The 21,251-nt window shown below is 41.8% G+C and overlaps 1 protein-coding gene across 3 annotated transcripts; it reads left to right on the top strand.

Moving 5' to 3' along the window:
- Positions 1-1,849: 1,849 nt before the first annotated feature.
- On the top strand, positions 1,850-19,984 carry LOC134615718 (uncharacterized). Of its 3 annotated transcripts, none has more exons than XR_010091329.1 (5): positions 1,850-1,984; positions 11,878-12,963; positions 13,439-16,969; positions 17,090-17,204; positions 19,257-19,984. XR_010091329.1 is itself a non-coding variant. In XM_063460321.1 (5 exons), exons 2-5 carry the CDS (start codon positions 12,417-12,419, stop codon positions 19,297-19,299), a joined length of 4,182 nt encoding a protein of 1,393 aa, XP_063316391.1. In that variant the 5' UTR covers positions 1,851-1,964; positions 11,878-12,416; the 3' UTR covers positions 19,300-19,984. The 3 variants fall into 3 exon arrangements, 2 of the variants coding, with proteins under 2 accessions (XP_063316391.1, XP_063316390.1); XM_063460321.1 differs by having other exon boundaries at positions 1,851-1,964; positions 17,090-17,150; XM_063460320.1 differs by having other exon boundaries at positions 1,851-1,984; positions 17,090-17,150.
- The last annotated feature ends 1,267 nt before the right edge of the window (positions 19,985-21,251 follow it).

Here is a 21,251-nt window from a genome sequence, read left to right as displayed (position 1 = left end):
TTAGAGCTGTGATGTTTTAAGAGTTTGAATCGCTCTGTAAACTTTACAAGCACTTTAATAAACAAGCAAGCAATTCCACCTCTCGCATTATTGCGTAAAGTTGACAGCGCGTCAGGCAAATAGGCTCCATCCCCGGCATAGCGACTGTGGAAGTCGCTACACTCCTCCTCTTCTTTTCTCTTTTTTTTAAACTTTAAAAACGGGTTGTGTGTGAGACTTTAAATCAACAAAATATAAAATATACATTTTAAATTGTTATTGATCCCTTTACCCCTGGTCCTAAAGTGTATATTAATTTTTTTACTCTTAAATATTTATTGTTCGTTTACTTGCACTGCTGTAACTGGAGCCTCGTCGTCTCGTCTCTCTATATACTGGACTGTATGTAGCGGAGATGACAATAAAGTTTACTTTGACTTCAGCAGCAAGCAGGGGCACCGAGGGCTCTCGCTCACTTTTCGCGTATAGAAAAACATCGGTGCAAATTATAAGTCTGTATCATGATGTCTGGTGTTTTCGTGTTTGTTGGTTTGTTTTTATTTTGTTTTATTTTGCGAGTTGGTTATTAGACGCTGCTCCAGCCAGCCAGAGAATCCCCCGCCGCCCCGCCGCCCCGCCCTCTCCTCTCCTCTCCTCGCACCTCGCAAACGGAGGGCGCCCTTACTCCCAGCAAATGGGCGATAGAAAACCGACCGGTGCCTATGCCATTCCCAATATGCGCTGGCATGATGTCGGGGCAGCATGAGTACGAGCAATTTTTTATTTTTTTTGCCGATGCCCGTGATGCCGCCCCCCACCACGATGCCGCCCCGGGCAGCCGCCCGTGTCGCCCGTATCTAAAACCGCTACTGGGGGTGGCAGTAGTAATTCCGGACTTTATGGTAAAAATTGGGAAGAGGATTAACAATGGATTGTCTGATTGTATTTACAAGAGAAATGATAGCAATTCTATTAGCAGTACAGTGGGTGGAAGATTTGAGGCCGTTGAAAGCAATTGTTTGTTCAGATTCAAGTGCAGCCTTGGTCAGTCTACAGAATGGTCATTCGAAAGGTAGGTCAGATATTTTAATAGAGGTTCAGCAAACTCTTTACAGGATACATATGATGGGTCTGTCAGTAGTGTTTGTATGGGTCCAGGCTCACTATGGGGGTAAGGGGGAATGAAGCAGCGGATAGGTTAGCAAAGGAAGACACTACTCATGAGATAGTTGTGAATTTTGGTCAGGAGGAAGTAAAGAGTATTATTAAGCTAGAAATGAGGGGTAGATGGCAGAAACAGTAGGAAGAAGAAAGGAGGGGAAGGTGGTTATATAAAATTCAAAGGGGGGTGGGAGTGAGGAGAGCCACAAGAAGGAGTAGGCGAGAGGAGGTGGTGGTGTCAAGACTGAGATTTGGACATACGGGTTTGAATTCTACACTATTCTTGATAGGGAAACATGCCTCAGGGAAATGTGATTATTGTGGAGAGGATGAAACTTTGGAGCATGTTATTTTGCAGTGTCGGAAGTATAAGGTAGAGAGGAGACGATTGGTCCAAAAGTAGCATTAATATGAAACTGGATCTTGTTGGGTTATTACAGAAGGAGTCGGGGGATTAATGTTTTCAGGCCTTGTTTCAGTTTTTGAGAGAAGGAAGGTTGTTTGGGAGGATATGAAGTTTTTTTTGTTGTGTTTTTTTGTTTTGTTTTTTTGAGCGTGATTCCTGTCCACACTCCATACCAGTGGTGGCGGTAATGCACCATGCAGTTGTTTGCCAACCGCCAATAATACGTACAAGAAGAAGAAGAAGCGCGTATGGACCAATTGCACGTGGAAGAGAGACTGTACTCCATCCACACGCACTTCCCGTAGGTGGCGCTAATGCGTATGTCAGTCGGTTCTCCAGTCGCCATTAACGTCCGAAGAAAACGAAAAGAAACGGAAGAAGAAGGTTCAGTGGGAAAACAATTCTGTGGGACCAAGATGTAAGAACTTATTTACTGTGGTACGTAAGTTTGCTGGTAGCAAGCGTCATCATTGAATTTGATCTTTCATCCGTTGCATTGTTTTGTGTGCACGCTTCAAAGACGATGAGAATTGCATTGTGAAAAACGCGGTAAGAATGAGTGACATGAGCACCTCGACGTTTTTGTTTTTTATAACCTTTTAATTACTGTTCAAAAGATATAACACGCCTCTATTTGTATTGTTTGTATGTCACGCAGCGTGACTAGCGCGTTTTCTTTAAAAAGAAGAAGAAGCAGGAGAAGCTAGTGTCAAAAAGTATAACGGTACGTCAACGAATCACACACCCCCGTTAGCGTAGGTAGGTTGAGCCAAAGTCTTTGTTCTTGAGCATGTGACATATTCTTAATCTGAAATGTGTAAGTCAAGAGTTGGGTTCCTGGTAACCAGTTTAACTGAAATGGTTCCCGAACGTACTCACGGTTCCCCTTCAGTCGACCCACTCCTTATGGGATATCACGCTTCGGGGTGCCCTGGCTGAAACCCACTGCTACGATGACGTATGTGGCTCCCGCTCGTCGCATCATCCCTCAGTTCTTGCACTCTTCACCTCGATAAAGAACACCTATGCTGAATTGGGCTAGATAGCTACTGCTAGTTAGCTCTGCTGCCTGCTGCCCCTGTTGTTTTCCTGGTGGTTTGATGGTAGAGCTGCGGGAGCGCGTTCGCTGTATTGTTCCTCTGCTGTTAGATGGAGGCAGTGTAGGAAGTCTGTGCTGGTCAGTGGACGGCTCTTGCTCGTTTTGTTGCTGTTGTTGGTCCTTGAGCCAGCTGCGGAGGAGAGGGAAGTTGTAACGTATAGAAGGCCTAAGTGAAACCGTGTTAAACATTGAAAATTGTAACTACGGCCACTGGCTGTGCTACTTTTTTAAAATCTTTGAGGCTGTAATCAAATCTACTGTCTTTGCTTTCCATCTACTTGCAAAAGTAAAGCCATTCCTCTGTTTCAGAGACTTGGAGAGCGATCCATGCTTTCATTTTATCTTGCCTCGACTTTTGTAATACGTAGTCTTTATTCAGGTGTCAGTCTGTTAGCTGACTGCAGCTACACTGGTTAGCACCCTCATACCTTTCTGATCTTTTGAACTGGTAGACTCTTTCAATATCATCTGCGGACTGCCAAAGCACAGAGGAGGTCGGCCTTTGCTGTGACTGCTCCTAAACTGTGAAACAAACTACCTCTTCACATCAGGACCTCCCCAACATTAGGCACTTTCAAAACATGTTTGAAAACCCACATTTATTCCTTGGCTTTTAAAGCAGAATGAGTTCTGACTACTTGTTCTTGTACTGCTTTACTGCTTGTTCTGACTGCTTGCTGCAGCACTTTAGTCAGCAGCAATGTGCTATATAAATAAATGTGACTGGCTTTTGTTGTTGTACGCTCGTTCCCGGTGAACTCAAAATGCAGTCAGGATCTTGGAGGACTGCACAGCAGGGCATCTTGAGTGGGTAAAGACCCCTGTGCCCCCTCCGTCTGACAGAAAAGTGTACATCCCTCAGGCTAAGTCCACACTAATGCGTTTTCATTTAAAACCACATTGTTTTCTCTCCTTTTGGCCTCCCGTCCACACTGAGACCGCGTTTTCGCTCAAGGAAAACGCAGCGTTTTGAAAACGTTCTCGTAAAAACATACATTTGAAAACAGTGCTTCCATGTGGCAGTGTGGACAGCGAAGACAGAGACTTTCGAAAACGATGACGCATGTTTGTCATATGATGCAGTCATGTGACCAATTAAACAAAGATAGCAGAGGGCATTATACAGCAGTTGTTTTGTTTGACAGCCCTATTAAAGATTAATATCAGTCTGTACGTGCTCCAGAGAGCTTTTCTTCTAATTCTTTAATTCTCACTCGTTTTGGCAACTTTGTACTTTTGTGTTACTCGCAGCAACAACTCCACCTCATTGTTAGTCCATTTAAAAAACTCGGTGCTTTTCCTCGACATTTTGCCACGACGTTTCAAAGAGCCGGAAAGTAAATAAGCAGCAGACAGAAATGAGGCAGGTCGAATCTTCTTGCGTTTCACGCATGCGCAGTACTGGAACAAGAGGGTTTTCAGCCGTTTCAATGTGGACGCACAACTCTGTGAAAACGACTGAAAACACTAGTATGGACGCGGAGCGTTTTCAGGCAAAAACGCCGTTTTCACATTTATCCGGGCTAGTGTGGTTGTAGCGTCAGTCTCTACCTCTCAAAGCGGTTGGTGCCTGCAGAGTGCTAATTCAGAATCATCTTGTGCAGCATTGTTTGTGCTGCTATCATTTTAAAGATATTAATAAAAAATTCTAGATGTCATCAGAGGTCAACCAGCTCCTCCACATTACCCAAATCAAACAAAATTGATGTCAAACTTTTGTGCTATGTTTGTGCTGCAAAAATTTTTTGTTTGTGCTGCTATCATTTTAAAGATATTAATAAAAATTTCTAGAGGTCATCAAAGGTCAACCAGCCCCCCCATATTAATGGAATCAAACAAAATTGGTGTCAATCAGTTGTGCTATGTTTGTGCTGGTTTGTGCTGCTAAAATTGTCATTTGTGCTGCTTCTGTTTTAAAAATATTAATGAAAATGTAAAGGTCAAGAGGTCAACTAGCCCCCCCCACATTACCCAAATCAAACAAAATTGATGTCAAACTTTTGTGCTATGTTTGTGCTACGTTTGTGCTGCAAAAATTTTTGTTTGTGCCGCTATCATTTTAAAGATATTAACAAAAATTTCTAGAGGTCAACAGAAGTCAACCAGCCCCCCCCACCCGACATTAATGGAATCAAACAAAATTGATGCCAAACGTTTGTGCTGGTTTGTGCTGCTATCATTTTAAAGATATTAATAAAATATTCTAGAGGTCATCAAAGGTCAACCAGCCCCCCCATATTAATGGAATCAAACAAAATTGGTGTCAATCAGTTGTGCTGGTTTGTGCTGCAAAAATTTTTGTTTGTGCTGCTATCATTTTAAAAATTTTAATAAAATAACGTCCCCAACCTTATAAACAGTACATTTGCATATTGAAGGAAACTAGCACCACTGAATGAACAATGTGCTGGGGGGTTAGTTCCATGATTGTTAGTATGCAAATTCTTATGACCATTGATCAATGAAAACTAATCAAAGCCTACTGATCAATGGCCATGAGTACCATTCACAGAAAGTGGGGAATGGCTACAATCACAGCATTGTAGGATGGCGAAAGATTTACCCTTGGGCCCCCCTTCTCGATTCAGAGATGGTCAGCATCCTGACAGCCCGATGGACGAAGCTGTCTCTCAGTCTGTGTGTTCTGTCCCGGAGGCTCTTCACTATCCTTCCTGATGGCAGCAAACTGAAGACGCTGCTGAAGGGATGAGTGGAGTCACCTGTAATGGAGAGGACCTTCCAGATGAGGCAGGTGCAGCTGCTCTCACTACCCGTTGTCATTTTTTCCTGCAGAACCCAGTGCAGGAGTCATACCACACAGTGATGCAGCTGGTGAGGATACTCTCAACTGTGCCTCTGTAGAAGGTGCTCATAATGGGGGTTGAATCTCTTGTGCTTCTCAGTTTGCAGAGGAAGTAGAGTCGCTGTTGGTCTTCTCCACATTCAGGGACAGGTTGTTGTTGCTGTACCACTCTGCCAGATGGTTAACTTCACCCCTGTAGTAGATCTCGTCGTGGGTCAGCAGAGTGAAGAGAAGGGGGCTCAACACACATCCTTGGGGAGCCCCCGTATTCAGTGTTTTTGGGCTGGAGGTGTTGCTGTCGACCCGTACTGTCTGCTGTCTTCCTGTCAAAAAATCTAGCAGCCAGTTATACAGCAAGGTGCTGATCCCCAGCAGATCCAGTTTGTGAATGAGTTGCTGGGGAATGATGATGCTGAAGGCTGAACTGAAGTCTATGAACAGCACTCTGACATATGAGTCTCTAGTGTTCAGATGTGTGAGGGCTGAGTAAGGGGCAGTTGAAATTCCATCATCGGTTGAGCATTTTGACCGGTATGCGAACTCAAATGGATCCAAGTTGGGGGAAAGCGATAATTTGATTTAATGCATGACTAACCGTTCAAAGCACTTCATAATGATGGAGGTGAGTTTGACAGGACGGTAGTCCTTAAAGCAGGAGGTAGATGACTTCTTGGGTACAGTAATGATGGTGGAGGCTTTGAGGCATGTGGGAATGACGGCCTGACCCTAGTGATGTGTTAAAGATGTCTGTGAAGACATTTGTGAGTTCCACAGCATAGTCCGTCAGTGCTCGTCCAAGGATGTTATCAGGACCTGGAGCTTTGCGTGTACTGATTTTGGCACGGGATCTCCACACACTGTCTGGGGATTTGTTCACCACGGTCTGCAGAGTGGGCTTGTAGTCTGTGATGGTTTGTATTCCTTGCCACTGCCTCCAAGTATCTCTGCTGTCGCTGAAGCTTTGCTGTAGCTGATGCCACGTGACAGCTTTGCCCTTGCTGTTCTTTGGCTCACCTAATTCCCGGCTCTGAAGGCTTGCATTTTTCAACCTTAGGAGCATTTAAACCTCACCTGTGAGCCATGGTTTCTGATTGGCCCGGACAGTGATAGTCCTGGTCTCTGTGACATCATCGATGCATTTTGGGATGTAGGCAATAACAGTTTCTGTATATTCCTGAAAGTCTGTGGTGTTGTCGTGTGTGGCAGCCTGTGGTGGAAAAGCAGTCTTGCAGTGCCTCTGAGGACCCTTCTGGCCACACCTGTACCTGCTTACGAACTGGTTTGGTGACTTTGACCAGGGGCCTGGGGGAACCCATGGCACACCTAGGTTTCTGCCTGTAGTACTGACCCTTATGCAAAATAGGTGGAATTAAGACACAGTTCCAAAAGCAAACACAACTGATCAGTGCTGAGAGTGGTTCTGTTGCTGAGGTTGGGGTGATCCTGTAATCTCTTATGAACTACCTCCAACGCTTCTATGACTGGGATGCAAGTGAAGACAGATGTAACATCTCTCTCTCACTGTACATGTACTGTTTATAAAATTAGGGAAACATAACCTGCACAAACAAAATAATTTGCAGGACAAATGTTTGACATCAATTTTGTTCGATTTGAAGAAGGTAGGGGGGCCAACTTCACTCACATGTGCTTATAAGGTTGGGGAAACCTGCAGTCAGCTGAGACTGAAGAGTGACGAAACGTTTCTCCAACTGAAAATGTCCAGATGAACAGAATCAACTTTTGGGATTTACTTACCTGGATGATTAAGCACGCATCAAGACGTTATTTTATTAAAATTTTTAAAATGATAGCAGCACAAACAAAAATTTTTGCAGCACAAACCAGCACAAACGTTTGGCATCAATTTTGTTTGATTCCATTAATGTCGGGTGGGGGGGGCTGGTTGACTTCTGTTGACCTCTAGAAATTTTTGTTAATATCTTTAAAATGATAGCGGCACAAACAAAAATTTTTGCAGCACAAACCAGCACAAACGTAGCACAAAAGTTTGACACCAATTTTGTTTGATTTGGGTAATGTGGGGGGGCTGGTTGACCTTTTGACCTTTACCTTTTCATTAATATTTTTAAAACAGAAGCAGCACAAATGACAATTTTAGCAGCACAAACCAGCACAAACATAGCACAACTGATTGACACCAATTTTGTTTGATTCCATTAATATGGGGGGGCTGGTTGACCTTTGATGACCTCTAGAAATTTTTATTAATATCTTTAAAATGATAGCAGCACAAACGAAAATTTTTGCAGCACAAACGTTTGATACCACTTTTGTTGGATTTGGGTAATGTGGGGGGGCTGGTTGACCTCTGATGACCTCTAGAAATTTTTATTAATATCTTTAAAATGATAGCAGCACAAACGAAAATCTTTGCAGCACAAACGTAGCACAAACGTTTGACATCCATTTTGTTTGATTTGGGTAATGTGGGGGGGCTGGTTGACCTTTTGACCTTTACATTTTCATTAATATCTTTAAAACAGAAGCAGCACAAACAACAATTTTAGCAGCACAAACGTAGCACAGTTGATTGACACCCATTTTGTTTGATTTAATTAATGTGGGGGGGCTGGTTGACCTCTGATGACCTCTAGAAATTTTTATTAATATCTTTAAAATGATAGCAGCACAAACGAAAATTTTTGCAGCACAAACGTAGCACAAACGTTTGATACCACTTTTGTTGGATTTGAAGAAGGTGGGGGGGCCAACTTCACTCACATATTCTGGTTGTGCTTGATGGCCGCGAACCGATTTTATGTGGTACACGGCGCTCAGCAATCTGTCAAAAAATGTTTTAGTACGACTTTGGTAAGCTACGGAGCTGCACCGCTTGATGGATTGTGGGAGCATTACAGCTACCGAGGAGCCTCGCGGAGTGATACGTACTGTGCTTCAACGTAATATTACCGTATTGTGTGTGTATAAGGACCATAAATGGCACCTGTTCAGAGACACGGTTACGAAGCGGATTTCAAACTCCAGGCTGTCAGTCACGCAGTAGAAGTTGGGAACAGAGCAGCTGTGAAATCTGTCTGTTATTATGCTCAGCGTCTTTTAGTTTACATTTTGACTCCACAATTGTGAACTCTTTGTTATGCACAAAAACAACATAGTTTTCTTTTATTTATAGCGCATCATTATTTAATAAATGCTCATAATTTATTTTTGAGTAGTTTTTTTCATGTACATCTATGCTGTATGTTAATAAAAGTGCCTGTGTGACATCTGGGAAACAGCTTTGACTAAGAACTCTCTTTTTGTTTTTACTTTATGGCTTTAAAAAAATATCGAGATATATATCTTATATCGCCATCCAGCTAAAATATATCGAGATATGAATTTTGGGTCATATCGCCCAGCTCTACTCCGTAGAAAAGTGTGGACTTTATACCAGTTTTTAAATTGTGTTGATAGGCCACGTAAAACCAGAGTTATGATAAAAATATCTGCAATGTTTGGTTTTCTTCCTGAATACTATCATTGTTTATATTTACTGCGGGAAGAAACGGTAAAAACGGCGTTTTATAAGGAAAACGCTCGAAAGCACTCTCCGCCTGTGAGCAAAAACAGCCCCCCTCCCAAGCCACTTCCCAGCCACCGTACCCACCCTTTCCTATTGGTGGAAAAATTAAACCTGTCGACCAATCAAAAAATGATATGGCAACATGGCATTTAGTTGTTTAGGAAGGGGGAAGTTTTAGGAGTGACGGCGGTGTTTTGAGATGTGAGAGATTTGCGACATTTAGCACAAATCTTGTGTAGTTAGTGTGTAGTGTAGTCAATAGTTTTGTTGTGTGTGTCAGAACAATGAGGCGACTGCTGAATGTTACAGGTGTTACAGGAGTGATACATCTCCTGTTGTCAGGCCTGCAGGTATCAAGCTGTTGTTCTCCTTTATCTCATAGTGGACAGAAATTATTTTTTGGAGTGGCACAAATAATTTGTGTGGCATCAAATTTGATGCAGAACAGCTGATTGTTCTGTAAATAGTTTGAAATGTTTATTTAAAAAACGCCTTGGCTGCATTTTTAGGTAAACAGCTGCAAAAAACTTTGTTGTTTGCATAACTCAGTTACTTTTTTGAAGAAGTAACTATATAATTAATTGCCCAACATTGGTCATTATATCCTGTATTTTGCAGACAGAGAGTTACAGGACTCTCTCCCAGACCACAGACTCATAATACAAGTCAGAGCTTTATTTAAAAAAAAAGAAAGTTTTGTTTTCAAAAATTGGAGTTCAAGTTATTTTTACTTCCAATAGTGTTAACATACTACACAGGTCATGAACAAGATGTTTTTAAATTTTCATTGTAAGTGGGCTAAAGCAGTTAATTAAAAGTAGTCTAACATAAATGTAAATGCTGTAATTTGATTATTTTAATAAACCATGTAACTTGGATTCGATGCTGGCTTGACCACAGTGCACACGTCTGCTGTTGCTCACAGTGGTCCAAGTGTCCGCTCAGGGAGTTTGTGTGTTCGCTCAGACACATGAAACATTAGAGGGAACATTGATGAGCACTGTCTCCATGTCCAAAGAGCTCTAGTTTCATCTCGTGTGAGAAAGGAAGTGCTACCAGTGTGCAGAATCTTTCTCCCAAGTTATCGTTAGCATACTTTAGTCTGGCTTGAAGGTGTTTCTTCTGCAGAAGTGTAGTTTTTCTTGCTCTGCATTCTCACAGTCTCTTTCTGTACAGTGTCCTGGTGATTGTCTTCGATCCATCTTAGTTTAACAAATACCACACATTATCTGAAATTAATTTTGAACTTTTCCATAACTTTGTTGTTCTACAGTAGTTAAATTACTTAGACGGGTTAGCTGTTGTTTGTTGTACCCTTTGCAGATTCATGAATTTGAATATATATTTAATGTTAGTCTGTAATGAAATAATCAAAGTTTTTAAGCTAACAAAACCCTTAAAACTTAAGCAAAATTTCACAAAAAGGTATTTAAGGTTATATTTATTTTATAAAATTGAAATTACATCAGAATTAACAACTTCGTCCAAAATGAGTTTTTCTTGCCATTACTGCTGTTGTTGCAGGAAAGTCGTCAGTATGACCACCACAGATAGTTCCAGAGAGTTTCTGGGAGGTTTAGCATTAGTAAAGTATCTCAGTGTCTTTATAATATTTTTTAATAAAGTTTTAGTTTCTATCCTTAGGCAGGGAGGAATTATAACATCGTCTGAGAATTCTGAAGGCCCTTTCACATAAGACACGGCATGCTCTTTGCTGGCTGCTGCGCTCTGCTTGTACGTCATTTTTTGTGCCCGCTCTATAGCTGCTTTTTTCATTAGTACCTACTAAGATCAGCTCGCCACGACTAAACTCAGATCGACTGGTTTTCCATTACAATCACCTAACATGCATGTTTGTTGTTATAGCAATGCGGCCAAGTATCCAATGACGTAATTAGTATGTGACATGAACAACAAAGGTGGACGTCGAGGCAACGATATACCTGCTGCTCGATCTATGGCTGTTTGTCAGACTCGGGGGACCATGTCGTGGTTTTTGTGTTTTGTTTTTTTGTTTTTTTTTTTGCAGCCATTTTCTCTCGTTGCCAGGTTTCAAAAATGGCAGTTTTGATTTGCATAAGTAAGACTCTCTCATGACTCATTGAATGACGCCACTGATCAGCCAATCGGGGGCATGCAGTCTGACTCTAAAAATTGTGGCGAGTCGATCCAAGTAGGTACTAATGAAAAATAGGCTGTGTACTAGATTGTTTTGTTTCCACAACACTGCTTTCCTTCCAGGGTCCCCAGAGCTGTTGAATGGAATGACTTACTCAAGGTGTTGGAGGGAAATTTGTGTCATAAAGTTCATTGAACTGCACAGAATGTTTTCGTTGCGTGTTTGAACTTAGTGTGACTGTAGTTTTCTTTTCAATTGGTTGTGCGAAGGTACGTCGCAGTGCACAGCAGCAGGCACGAGCACTCCTCGCTGGCGCGCTTGTGCTGTGCTTTGCTCAGTGCCGCTGGAAAACTTCCCAGGATTCCAAGTTTATCCGCACTGCACAAAGTGCTCTGCCTCCTGTATCATAGGTGTACACACTGAACACGATGAATGAAGGGTTAAAGGGTTTGTCTGTGCTACATACAGCTGGATCATGTTTGTTCCTTCTCAGAACATTGTGGACCTTCTGCTCAGTCATTTCTGATTAAATTTTATGGTGTACAGTTTGGACATGTATTATGATTGCTGTAAATTTTCAGCTTCATAGATCAAAAATGTTTTTTAAAAATGGTCTATTGTTAAATATATGCAGATTTTTAATTTTGAGCTCTACTGCCCTGGGGGAGTCTAATAATTCAGGTGAAGTATATATTAAAAGAATGCGCAACTAGTCGCCTAATTTATTTATTTACTTTCATTTATTTGTCTTGTTTCCTAGACAAGGGGACTGCTTAACTGAAGTCATCGTTTGAAAGACTGCTCTTCAGGCAATACTCTCTGAATGTTCCAACAGTCAAAGAAGTCTCAGTGCTCCAGGACCTCAGGACAGCCTGGTTCACCTGACAATTGGAACTCAAATCAGGGTAGCCTTTGTGCGTCTTGAAAAATCTGAAGTGACTTGTTGTCAAGAAAGCAGTGCACAATCCCACCAAAATTCCATGGAATCCACTGTCTACAAAAATCACAATTGTGCACTGAATTACAGCACCCCATATCCAAGGATTTTGCATTTAGTTTGTATAGCAGTGACGATCAAACAAAAAGAAATACTGGCTTGAGTTCATCAGCACATGTCCTTGTTGCTAGTGTCACAAAGGAATATCCTCTCTTGAGAACTTCATAAGACAGCCTTCTAACAAAAGTGGACAGCTTGTGGAATTTTTCACTGAGACTTTAACTTCACTTTTCCTAAAAGTTTCCAATATACAATCCTGGGCTGAAGCAAGGGCTGCTCCACTTCATAGAGAGAGAGCCCAAATGTTTTCTTTACAAGATCAGTCTTCTTCTGTACCTGAGAACAAGGCCTTCACATCATCCCCATTAATTTGCATCTCTCCAAAAGAGGAATCTGCTAATTTCAAATCTTCCAAGATTGAACCTAATGTTGATGATTTCTCAGAGGAAAAGTGTTTTGAGAATCAGGAAGTGGGAAATTTCCTCTCCCGAGTTTGTGGGGAGAAGAAACAAATCCTAGATCATTCAGAAGGAAATGTTTCCACCCCTTCTCAGAAGCTCTCTCCTTCTTCTCTCAGGAATCAGCCAGCCGAAGGTGAAGTCTTGGAAGCTAAAAAAACCAAAGGGATGACAAATGATCAAAAGAATGAACTATCTGACTTTATCGAGAAAGAGGTTGAGTTAATTAGGTCGGAACATACCGAGCAGCAAAGATTCAGCCCTGTTCTTACTGAGCAGTGCACTACTGCAACTGGACAAGAAGATGAAGTAAAGGAAAGCAAAGGAACTGAGTTCTCTCCCACGTCTGAAGAGAAATGTGATGTATCTGCATCAGAGGAACATGTAGCAGGTACACTAAACTCTGGTGTTGACACCTCAAGACATGTTCATAAAAATGTTGAGAAGTGTTCCAGTGTAAATTTTACCAGTATGAAAACATGACCTTGTTTCATGGGAAACCCCCAAAAGTTGATTCTGTCCATCTGGACGTAGCGTTTTTAGTGGGAGAAACGTTTCATCCAAGTGACTTCTTCAGTCTGAGCTGACTGCAGGTTTCCCCAATCTTAATGATCAAGGAACTGACCCCCCCAGCCCATTGTTCCTTCGGTGCTGCTAGTGTCAGTCATTGTGCAAATGTACTGTTTATAAGATTGAGCTGACTGCAGGTTTCCCCAGACTGAAGAAGTCACTTGGATGAAACGTTTCTCCCACTGAAAACGCTACGTCCAGATGGACAGAATTAACTTTTGGGGATTTACTTATCTGGGAGATTGAGCATGCATCAAGACATTTCATGGGTAACTTTCATCTCTTTACATCCACAGATTATCAACGTGTCGTCTTCGACGTTGCTCCCACTTGCATAAATAATGAAGCAGAGCATCCAGTGGCTGTGACAGCAGTTTCTGGAGTCACCGTGCCAGAAAAGACTGAGAAGTACCCAGGATTAACGGTCAGCTGCAGTTCCTCACAAGGAGAGCGTGAGAGACTCAAAGAAACCGAAGGCACTGGAGATCAAGATGAAAATGTAAAAAAACAGAAGAAGACTGGAGACCAAGAGTATTGCCATGTTGAATCTAAGGACACAGCTGCACTTTCCAGCCTAGATTCAATAACTGTTAAAACTGAGATTGACAATACACAATTAGTCTCTGTGGGGGAGCAATCGGTGTGCAGCCAAACAAGTTATTATAATGTGGAGGAGGATGCAACTGCTGTGTGTCTACAAGCAGGTTTAAGCATATTTCTTCCTTTGAATAAAGTCAACAAAAGCACCCCTCCATCTAGACCTGAAGGTGCAGATACATTCTCTGCTGCAGTTAGAAATGATCCAGAATATGAACAGGATTCAGTCACTGAAGAATCATCAAAGCCAGACATGCATCTTTTAAACACAAACCAAGAGGAAGTAAGGTTTGAGGACCCTTCATATGAAGATATAAGTGAAGATGAGAATCCAGAAGTTGATAATAATGATGAGGAGATGCCTTCACCTTCATGTGAAGTGTCTGAAGCCAATATTACGCAGTTTGATCCACAATATGAAGATATTTCCGACACAGAAGATTTATCGAATATGGGCACGAATCTCCTAAACACAAATCAAAGGGACCCTTCAAATGAAGATGTGAGTGAAGATGAGAATCCAGAAGTTGATGATAATGACGAGGAGATGCCTTCACCTTCATGTGAAGTGTCTGAAGCCAGTATTACACAGTTTGGACGTGTGCAGAGTCAGGCCAAGTTTGCAAAGAACCAAACACTTGGCATAGCACAAGATTGCTCTTGTCCATGTTTTGTTGAAACTGAGGATGGGTTTGAACGTTTCTTATGTCCTAAATGTGACAGTGAGAAACATTTAGATTGGCAAGCAAGCTGCTCTTTGAGCCCCCTTTCTGATGCACAAGATCAAGAGGAGACTGATGAGGACGATGATTGGCTTGTTATGCCTGTAAGCGTATTAGATGTTAAATGGGAACCAGCAGATGAAGGCCAGGCTGACCCAGAAACTGTTTCACAGCATGATGGTGAGCATGAAGACCAGGTAAAACAAAGTGACACAAATCCAGCTGTCTGTGAGGTACCCGGATCTGTTCCAAACCATGTACCAGCTTCTGCTTTTTCTATGATGGAGGTTTTTGACACACCTTCTCATCTAGCAAAAGTCATACAATCTAGAGAGACAATGCAACAGTCCTTCATGGTGCCTTCTTCCTGGGGCACAACTGAGACTAAAGCTCAGAGACCACAAAATAGGGAGTCACATAGTGATCCTGATGACAGTTGTGAAACTGAAGATAGTTCCGATTACTCTTCTGATTCAGGACGTAACTATCTGACGGTGTCCAAACAGTTGTTAAATAACCTGTCAGCGCCTGCGTCAGCAGAGAAAAATGACTCTGGTTCTGAAAAAGAAAATGAAGACCACGAGATGGCAAATTTACAACCAAGTCAAACGGGGGACAGAAGCAAGTCTTCAGAAAAGGATGACATCATCAACCTTGATTCCGACACAGAGGATGAAGGTGTCCAAAGCTGTCCAGAGACAAAAACAAAGAGATTATTCTCTACGCACACAGAGAACAGTGGAGCTGCCAGCCTTAATCAACTGAAGAAACCTCCTGAAGCCGTGGATGGTCAATGCAGAACTATGAAAGGAAACTGTCAAACCAATGGACTTATATCTATAGATTTATCCAGATGTTGTAATGAAGTGATCCAGAGTGGGAACTCTGACCTTTCACAAAGGACAGAAAAGTGTAATAATACTGGATCTCACCATGGTATAAAAGCACAAAGCATTTCCCATGACCCAAGTGTTATAGTAATATTTGACAGTGATGATGAAGAAAAACAAAGCAACAGACAGGTAAAGAGGAAAGGTGTATTCTCTGAGTCAATGAGTGGAGGCAGTACTTCATGTGGAGAACAAATGAGGGATATTGAAAAGAAGGGAAGTCCTAAAGCAAACAGCAGAGAGTCGAGTATCCCTTGTGCAGATTCACCAAAGTCACAGCATCAGTCCAAACCTCAGCAAACACAGATAAAAGAAAAGAAACAGGATGTAACCTTTAGCCAATCAGATAGTATAAAGAAGAGAAAACTGATTAAAGTTAAAATGCGTCCTGAGCGTGTTCAACAAAACAACAACAGACAGACTACTTCAAAAATCATGGAACAACATTGTGATGATGCACAAAATAGTCTTCGTGCCAGCCAAAAAACCCAAATCAATTTATCATCAAAGAAGGGCTCTGAGAAGCAGTCTGTGGACACGGAGGTAGACGTCACTAAAGCTCACTATCACCACGTTCAACAAAAGGCACAAAGGCAAACCTCAGAAACGGTGCAAAGAGAAGTAGAAAAACACCTTAATAACAAGGAAAGGGAGACTAGAGTTCTCTCGTCAGAAACGGAGGACAGCGATGATACCTTGATTTATATACAAACCAGTCCACCGTTCATGGACTACCGACGCAATAACCCCCAGTCTGCGGACAAGGGAATGGGCTCCATTTGCCATCAGCATGTTGAACAAAAGGCCAGTGGACATATGACATCAAAAACAGTGGACAGGCAGGTTAAACGAGACCTGAAGAAGCAGAAGAGAAAGACTAGAGTTCTCTCATCTCAAACCGAGGACAGCGATGATACCTTAATTTATGCACAAACTAGTCCATCCTGTTCTGATAGCGAGGATGACTCCACTGTGGCTCCTGTGATTCCTCGCTTTGTTGTTCAGAAGTCTTCTTCGTCTAGTGACTCCCTTAAACTTCTAAAACAGTCTACAGTCCAAAGGCGAGGCAAAAATGAATCCCAGGCGACTCCAGAGACCCCTACAGAAACACGCAAGACTGACTCTAAAACGAAGAAACAACAAGGGGCTAAAGGAAAGCTTGTATCCAAATCAAAGCCTATAAGTGATGCACACCATACAGAACCATTGTCTAGGTCTGCGCATAGCTCATCTAGTTCCAGGCACTGCTCGTCCTCATCCAAACTACAGCGATCTCACTCTGACAGAAACTCTTCAACATTATATCAGTCTCGCACTCCTACAAAGGGCCCGTCACCTTCCACATCCATGCAGTCATCAGCAAAGGAACAAGTGTTCAGTGACTGGCGAAAGAGCTTTGTGCCAACCAGGAGAGACCGAAAGAGTAGTCTGGAAAGTAATCTGAGAGCAAGGAACAATTACGAGTCGCTAAGGGAAGCCAGAGCTGGACCAAGTCAACATGACAAGCCACACAAACGGAGACACAGATCTTATGAGTCTGCACCTCTGATGAAGAGGCCCAAGGATGAAGCCATACAGATAACGAAGGCCAGACATCAGGACGCTCCATTAGAGCAAAGTGTGTACTTTTGAAGTCTCTAAAATGTTTTAATTGATTTGATTTATATATTAATAATAGTCAAGTTCCAAATTGTTATTTTAAATGTGTTTAATCTTGTCTGCATGTTTCTAAATGTAGGATTTCCTCTGAGCAAAGGCTACAAGTGGAAGAATGAAACGAGAGTCATGGCCGACAAAAGGTGATGCTTAACATTTAATATTGACTGCATATAAAAGATGGGACAAGCTTCCAGGTATGAACAGTGAAACCAATACGTAGATCCCTCTAACTTTCCATTGGCCAGCAGAGAGGAGTAACTTGTAGTTGTTTCGACATATGGGAAAACTGCCTTGGCTCTGGTCTCTGAGTACAGTGGCTTGCAAAAGTATTCGGCCCCCTTGAACTTTCCCACATTTTGTCACATTACAGCCACAAACATGAATCAATTTTATTGGAATTCCACGTGAAAGACCAACACAAAGTGGTGTAAACGTGAGAAGTGGAACGAAAATCATACATGATTCCAAACATTTTTTACAAATAAATAACTGCAAAGTGGGGTGTGCGTAATTATTCAGCCCCCTGAGTCAATACTTTGTAGAACCACCTTTTGCTGCAATTACAGCTGCCAGTCTTTTAGGGTATGTCTCTACCAGCTTTGCACATCTACAGACTGAAATTCTTGCCCATTCTTCTTTGCAAAACAGCTCCACAACTGCCCTGTGACGGCCTCAGAGGTTGTCTAAGAGAATATTGGGAGCAACAACACCATGAAGTCCAAAGAACACACCAGACAGGTCAGGGATAAAGTTATTGAGAAATTTAAAGCAGGCTTAGGCTACAAAAAGATTTCCCAAGACTTGAACATCCCACGGAGCACTGTTCAAGCCATCATTCAGAAATGGAAGGAGTATGGCACAACTGTAAACCTACCAAGACAAGGCCGTCCACCTAAACTCACAGGCCGAACAAGGAGAGCGCTGATCAGAAATGCAGCCAAGAGGCCCATGGTGACTCTGGACGAGCTGCAGAGATCTACAGCTCAGGTGGGGGAAGCTGTCCATAGGACAACTATTAGTCGTGCACTGCACAAAGTTGGCCTTTATGGAAGAGTGGCAAGAAGAAAGCCATTGTTAACAGAAAACCATAAGAAGTCCTGTTTGCAGTTTGCCACAAGCCATGTGGGGGACACAGCAAACATGTGGAAGAAGGTGCTCTGGTCAGATGAGACCAAAATGCAAAACGCTATGTGTGGCGGAAAACTAACACTGCACATCACTCTGAACACACCATCCCCACTGTCAAATATGGTGGTGGCAGCATCATGCTCTGGGGGTGCTTCTCTTCAGCAGGGACAGGGAAGCTGGTCAGAGTTGATGGGAAGATGGATGGAGCCAAATACAGGGCAATCTTGGAAGAAAACCTCTTGGAGTCTGCAAAAGACTTGAGACTGGGGCGGAGGTTCACCTTCCAGCAGGACAACGACCCTAAACATAAAGCCAGGGCAACAATGGAATGGTTTCAAACAAAACATATCCATGTGTTAGAATGGCCCAGTCAAAGTCCAGATCTAAATCCAATCCAGAATCTGTGGCAAGATCTGAAAACTGCTGTTCACAAATGCTGTCCATCTAATCTGACTGAGCTGGAGCTGTTTTGCAAAGAAGAATGGGCAAAGCTGGTAGAGACATACCCTAAAAGACTGGCAGCTGTAACTGCAGCAAAAGGTGGTTCTACAAAGTATTGACTCAGGGGGCTGAATAATTACGCACACCCCACTTTGCAGTTATTTATTTGTAAAAAATGTTTGGAATCATGTATGATTTTCGTTCCACTTCTCACGTTTACACCACTTTGTGTTGGTCTTTCACGTGGAATTCCAATAAAATTGATTCATGTTTGTGGCTGTAATGTGACAAAATGTGGGAAAGTTCAAGGGGGCCGAATACTTTTGCAAGCCACTGTATTTGATCTGCTGCTGAATTTGACACTGCTTTTTTAACTCATGCTCAAGTCCAAAAGGTTTATTTAACAAATTTAATGTCCATGTAAAATCACTAGTATTAGTTAGTTTACAGGTTGAATGTGGCCATGTCAAATATAATGTGAAAATTGTGGTCTGGGCTTGTTATGTCTGGTTTTAAACAGCTAAGATAACACGTGAATATGCTTAGCTTGAGGCTTCACAACAGAGCTTGACTAAAGAGTCATTGATAACTTGCTGTTTTGTTTTCAAAGTCAAAGCAATGCAGTGTACAGTATGACCAGGTTTTCTGAGGTGTGTCCTGTGTTTCACTGTGTGCAGACCAGGGAAAAGGTACAGCTCCTCTCCAAGACCTCACCACTGAAGGGAAAAACGCTCTGCCAAAGAGACATTCTGTTGTTTTTGTTATGACTGGTTCTATGTTTGATTTAATAAAGCACTTGTGTAAAACAAAGTGACGTTACATATAAAACTATAAGATGTTTTATGTGTTGTACTTGCTGTATTATATACACTCAAAAAATACAGGAACACTGAAGTTACACACCAGACAATCTTGAAAATGAAAGTTGGAAATGGGACTAAAGTCATCAACGTTTTGATGGGTCCATTCCAATTCTAAGCAAAAACTGACTTGTTCCCTTATTTTCTGAGCAGTATACAAACATTATTCTTTGTTTTCTTTGGAAACAGAAGTGCCTGTATGAAAACCCAACATGCAGCTGTTTACTGGATTTGCTCTGAATACTGTTCATACTTGAAACTTTGTAAATAGTTTGTTGTATTTTTTATCTATTCATTTATAAGCTTTTTTTTCTTACTCAGAAAATTCTATGCACCACTTAAAATAGCTGCGTATTAAAAAAAAAGCCTTATTACAAGAAGTGTTAATAGATTCACAATTGTTTGCCTTCTGAATGTCTGTTTCACTGTATTTTAAATGCAGTATTATGCTCACTCTGTTCATGTTGCCTGTGTGAGTCCTAAACCCATCAGAAGGTTTCAAACCGCTGACAGGTGAAATGAATAAAAGTTGTTACAATGTTCTGCTAGAAAAACATGGGCGTTGTTATTTGTGTGATTGTTATTTCATCATGTATTGCTCACCTGTGTTTGGGGAAATAAGTACTTGATCTGTTGCTGAATTTGTTAGTTTGCTCACTTACAAAGAACTGAAAAGTCTCTTATTTTTATTGTAGTTTTAATAGTGAGAGGGGATATCTGAAAAATATAGCAGATTCTTTGCATAATCGCAGAGAATATGGATGTAAAATCCATAGACATGGACATAGCGATAGACAGGAAAACAGCCCCAAAGCATGTTTCCATGTCTGTGCTTTGCTGTAATGTAATTTGAGGTCATACTCTGCAGGCCAGTTGTCAAGTCCAGAAGGAGAAAAAATAAAAACAACTGGTGCAAAGGAAGCGGTTCCAGCCCATTTTAAGATAAGATACCTTTATTAGTCCCACAAGTGAGAAATTTCATGTTAAGACTGCCAACCTATTGCACGCAATGGCGGCACCACCTTACCCTCCAACCATACATACATTACACAAAAACATCACATGGGGAAGACAGGTCAGAGAGGTATAACAATGGAAAATGCACCACATGAGGAAAGATAAGGAGAAAAAATAACTCCCCCCCCCCAGACTGAGCTCCAACAGGGAGATCAGTTTGAGAACAGAAAAAAAAAACACCTCTGCACATAGCACATGAAAAAACTCTTAATACACCAAAGAAGCACATGACAAGCAACAGGGGTGGGTAAAGGGTGAGAGACAACCGATGTAGACAGTACATCCAGGCCTGCAGCCTATGCTATGGTCTCCTTGATCCACCGTCAGCATCGGAAAACCAAAACTTGCACCGTAACCTGCACATGACCAGGTTATGTGGTAAATATAATGCTTTATTTGTCTACACCCTGTGGGCACTTTTTCGTAGAACTGCAATAAACTTTTTAAACTTTGCTTTTCTCCAGAGGTTCTACAGTTTGGTCAAAAACTGAAGCTGTAGACCAAACTATTGCTACTTCAATCAAAACCAAACTAAATGAACATTGGACATGCAACTTCAAATTTGCAGAAAAATAGTTCCTCGAAATACATTTTAACTAAACTCAAAAGCATAGACAAAATATGTTAAGGCTGTCCAATTTTCTGAGAAGCATCTACCGAGTTGCCCAAATGGTGACCTTCTCGCCCTGCCGGATTCAGAAAATCTGGTACTTTCCAGGTCTCTCCCTATTTCTCATCCCTATTTGGGATCTCTGACAAGTGTCTGAAGGTTGAGAAGGCCTTGAGGTGTGCAGA

Source organism: Pelmatolapia mariae, linkage group LG17 (assembly GCF_036321145.2).
Source record: "Pelmatolapia mariae isolate MD_Pm_ZW linkage group LG17, Pm_UMD_F_2, whole genome shotgun sequence".
Lineage (NCBI taxonomy): Eukaryota > Metazoa > Chordata > Actinopteri > Cichliformes > Cichlidae > Pelmatolapia > Pelmatolapia mariae.
This window is presented reverse-complemented; position numbering and strand designations above follow the sequence as displayed.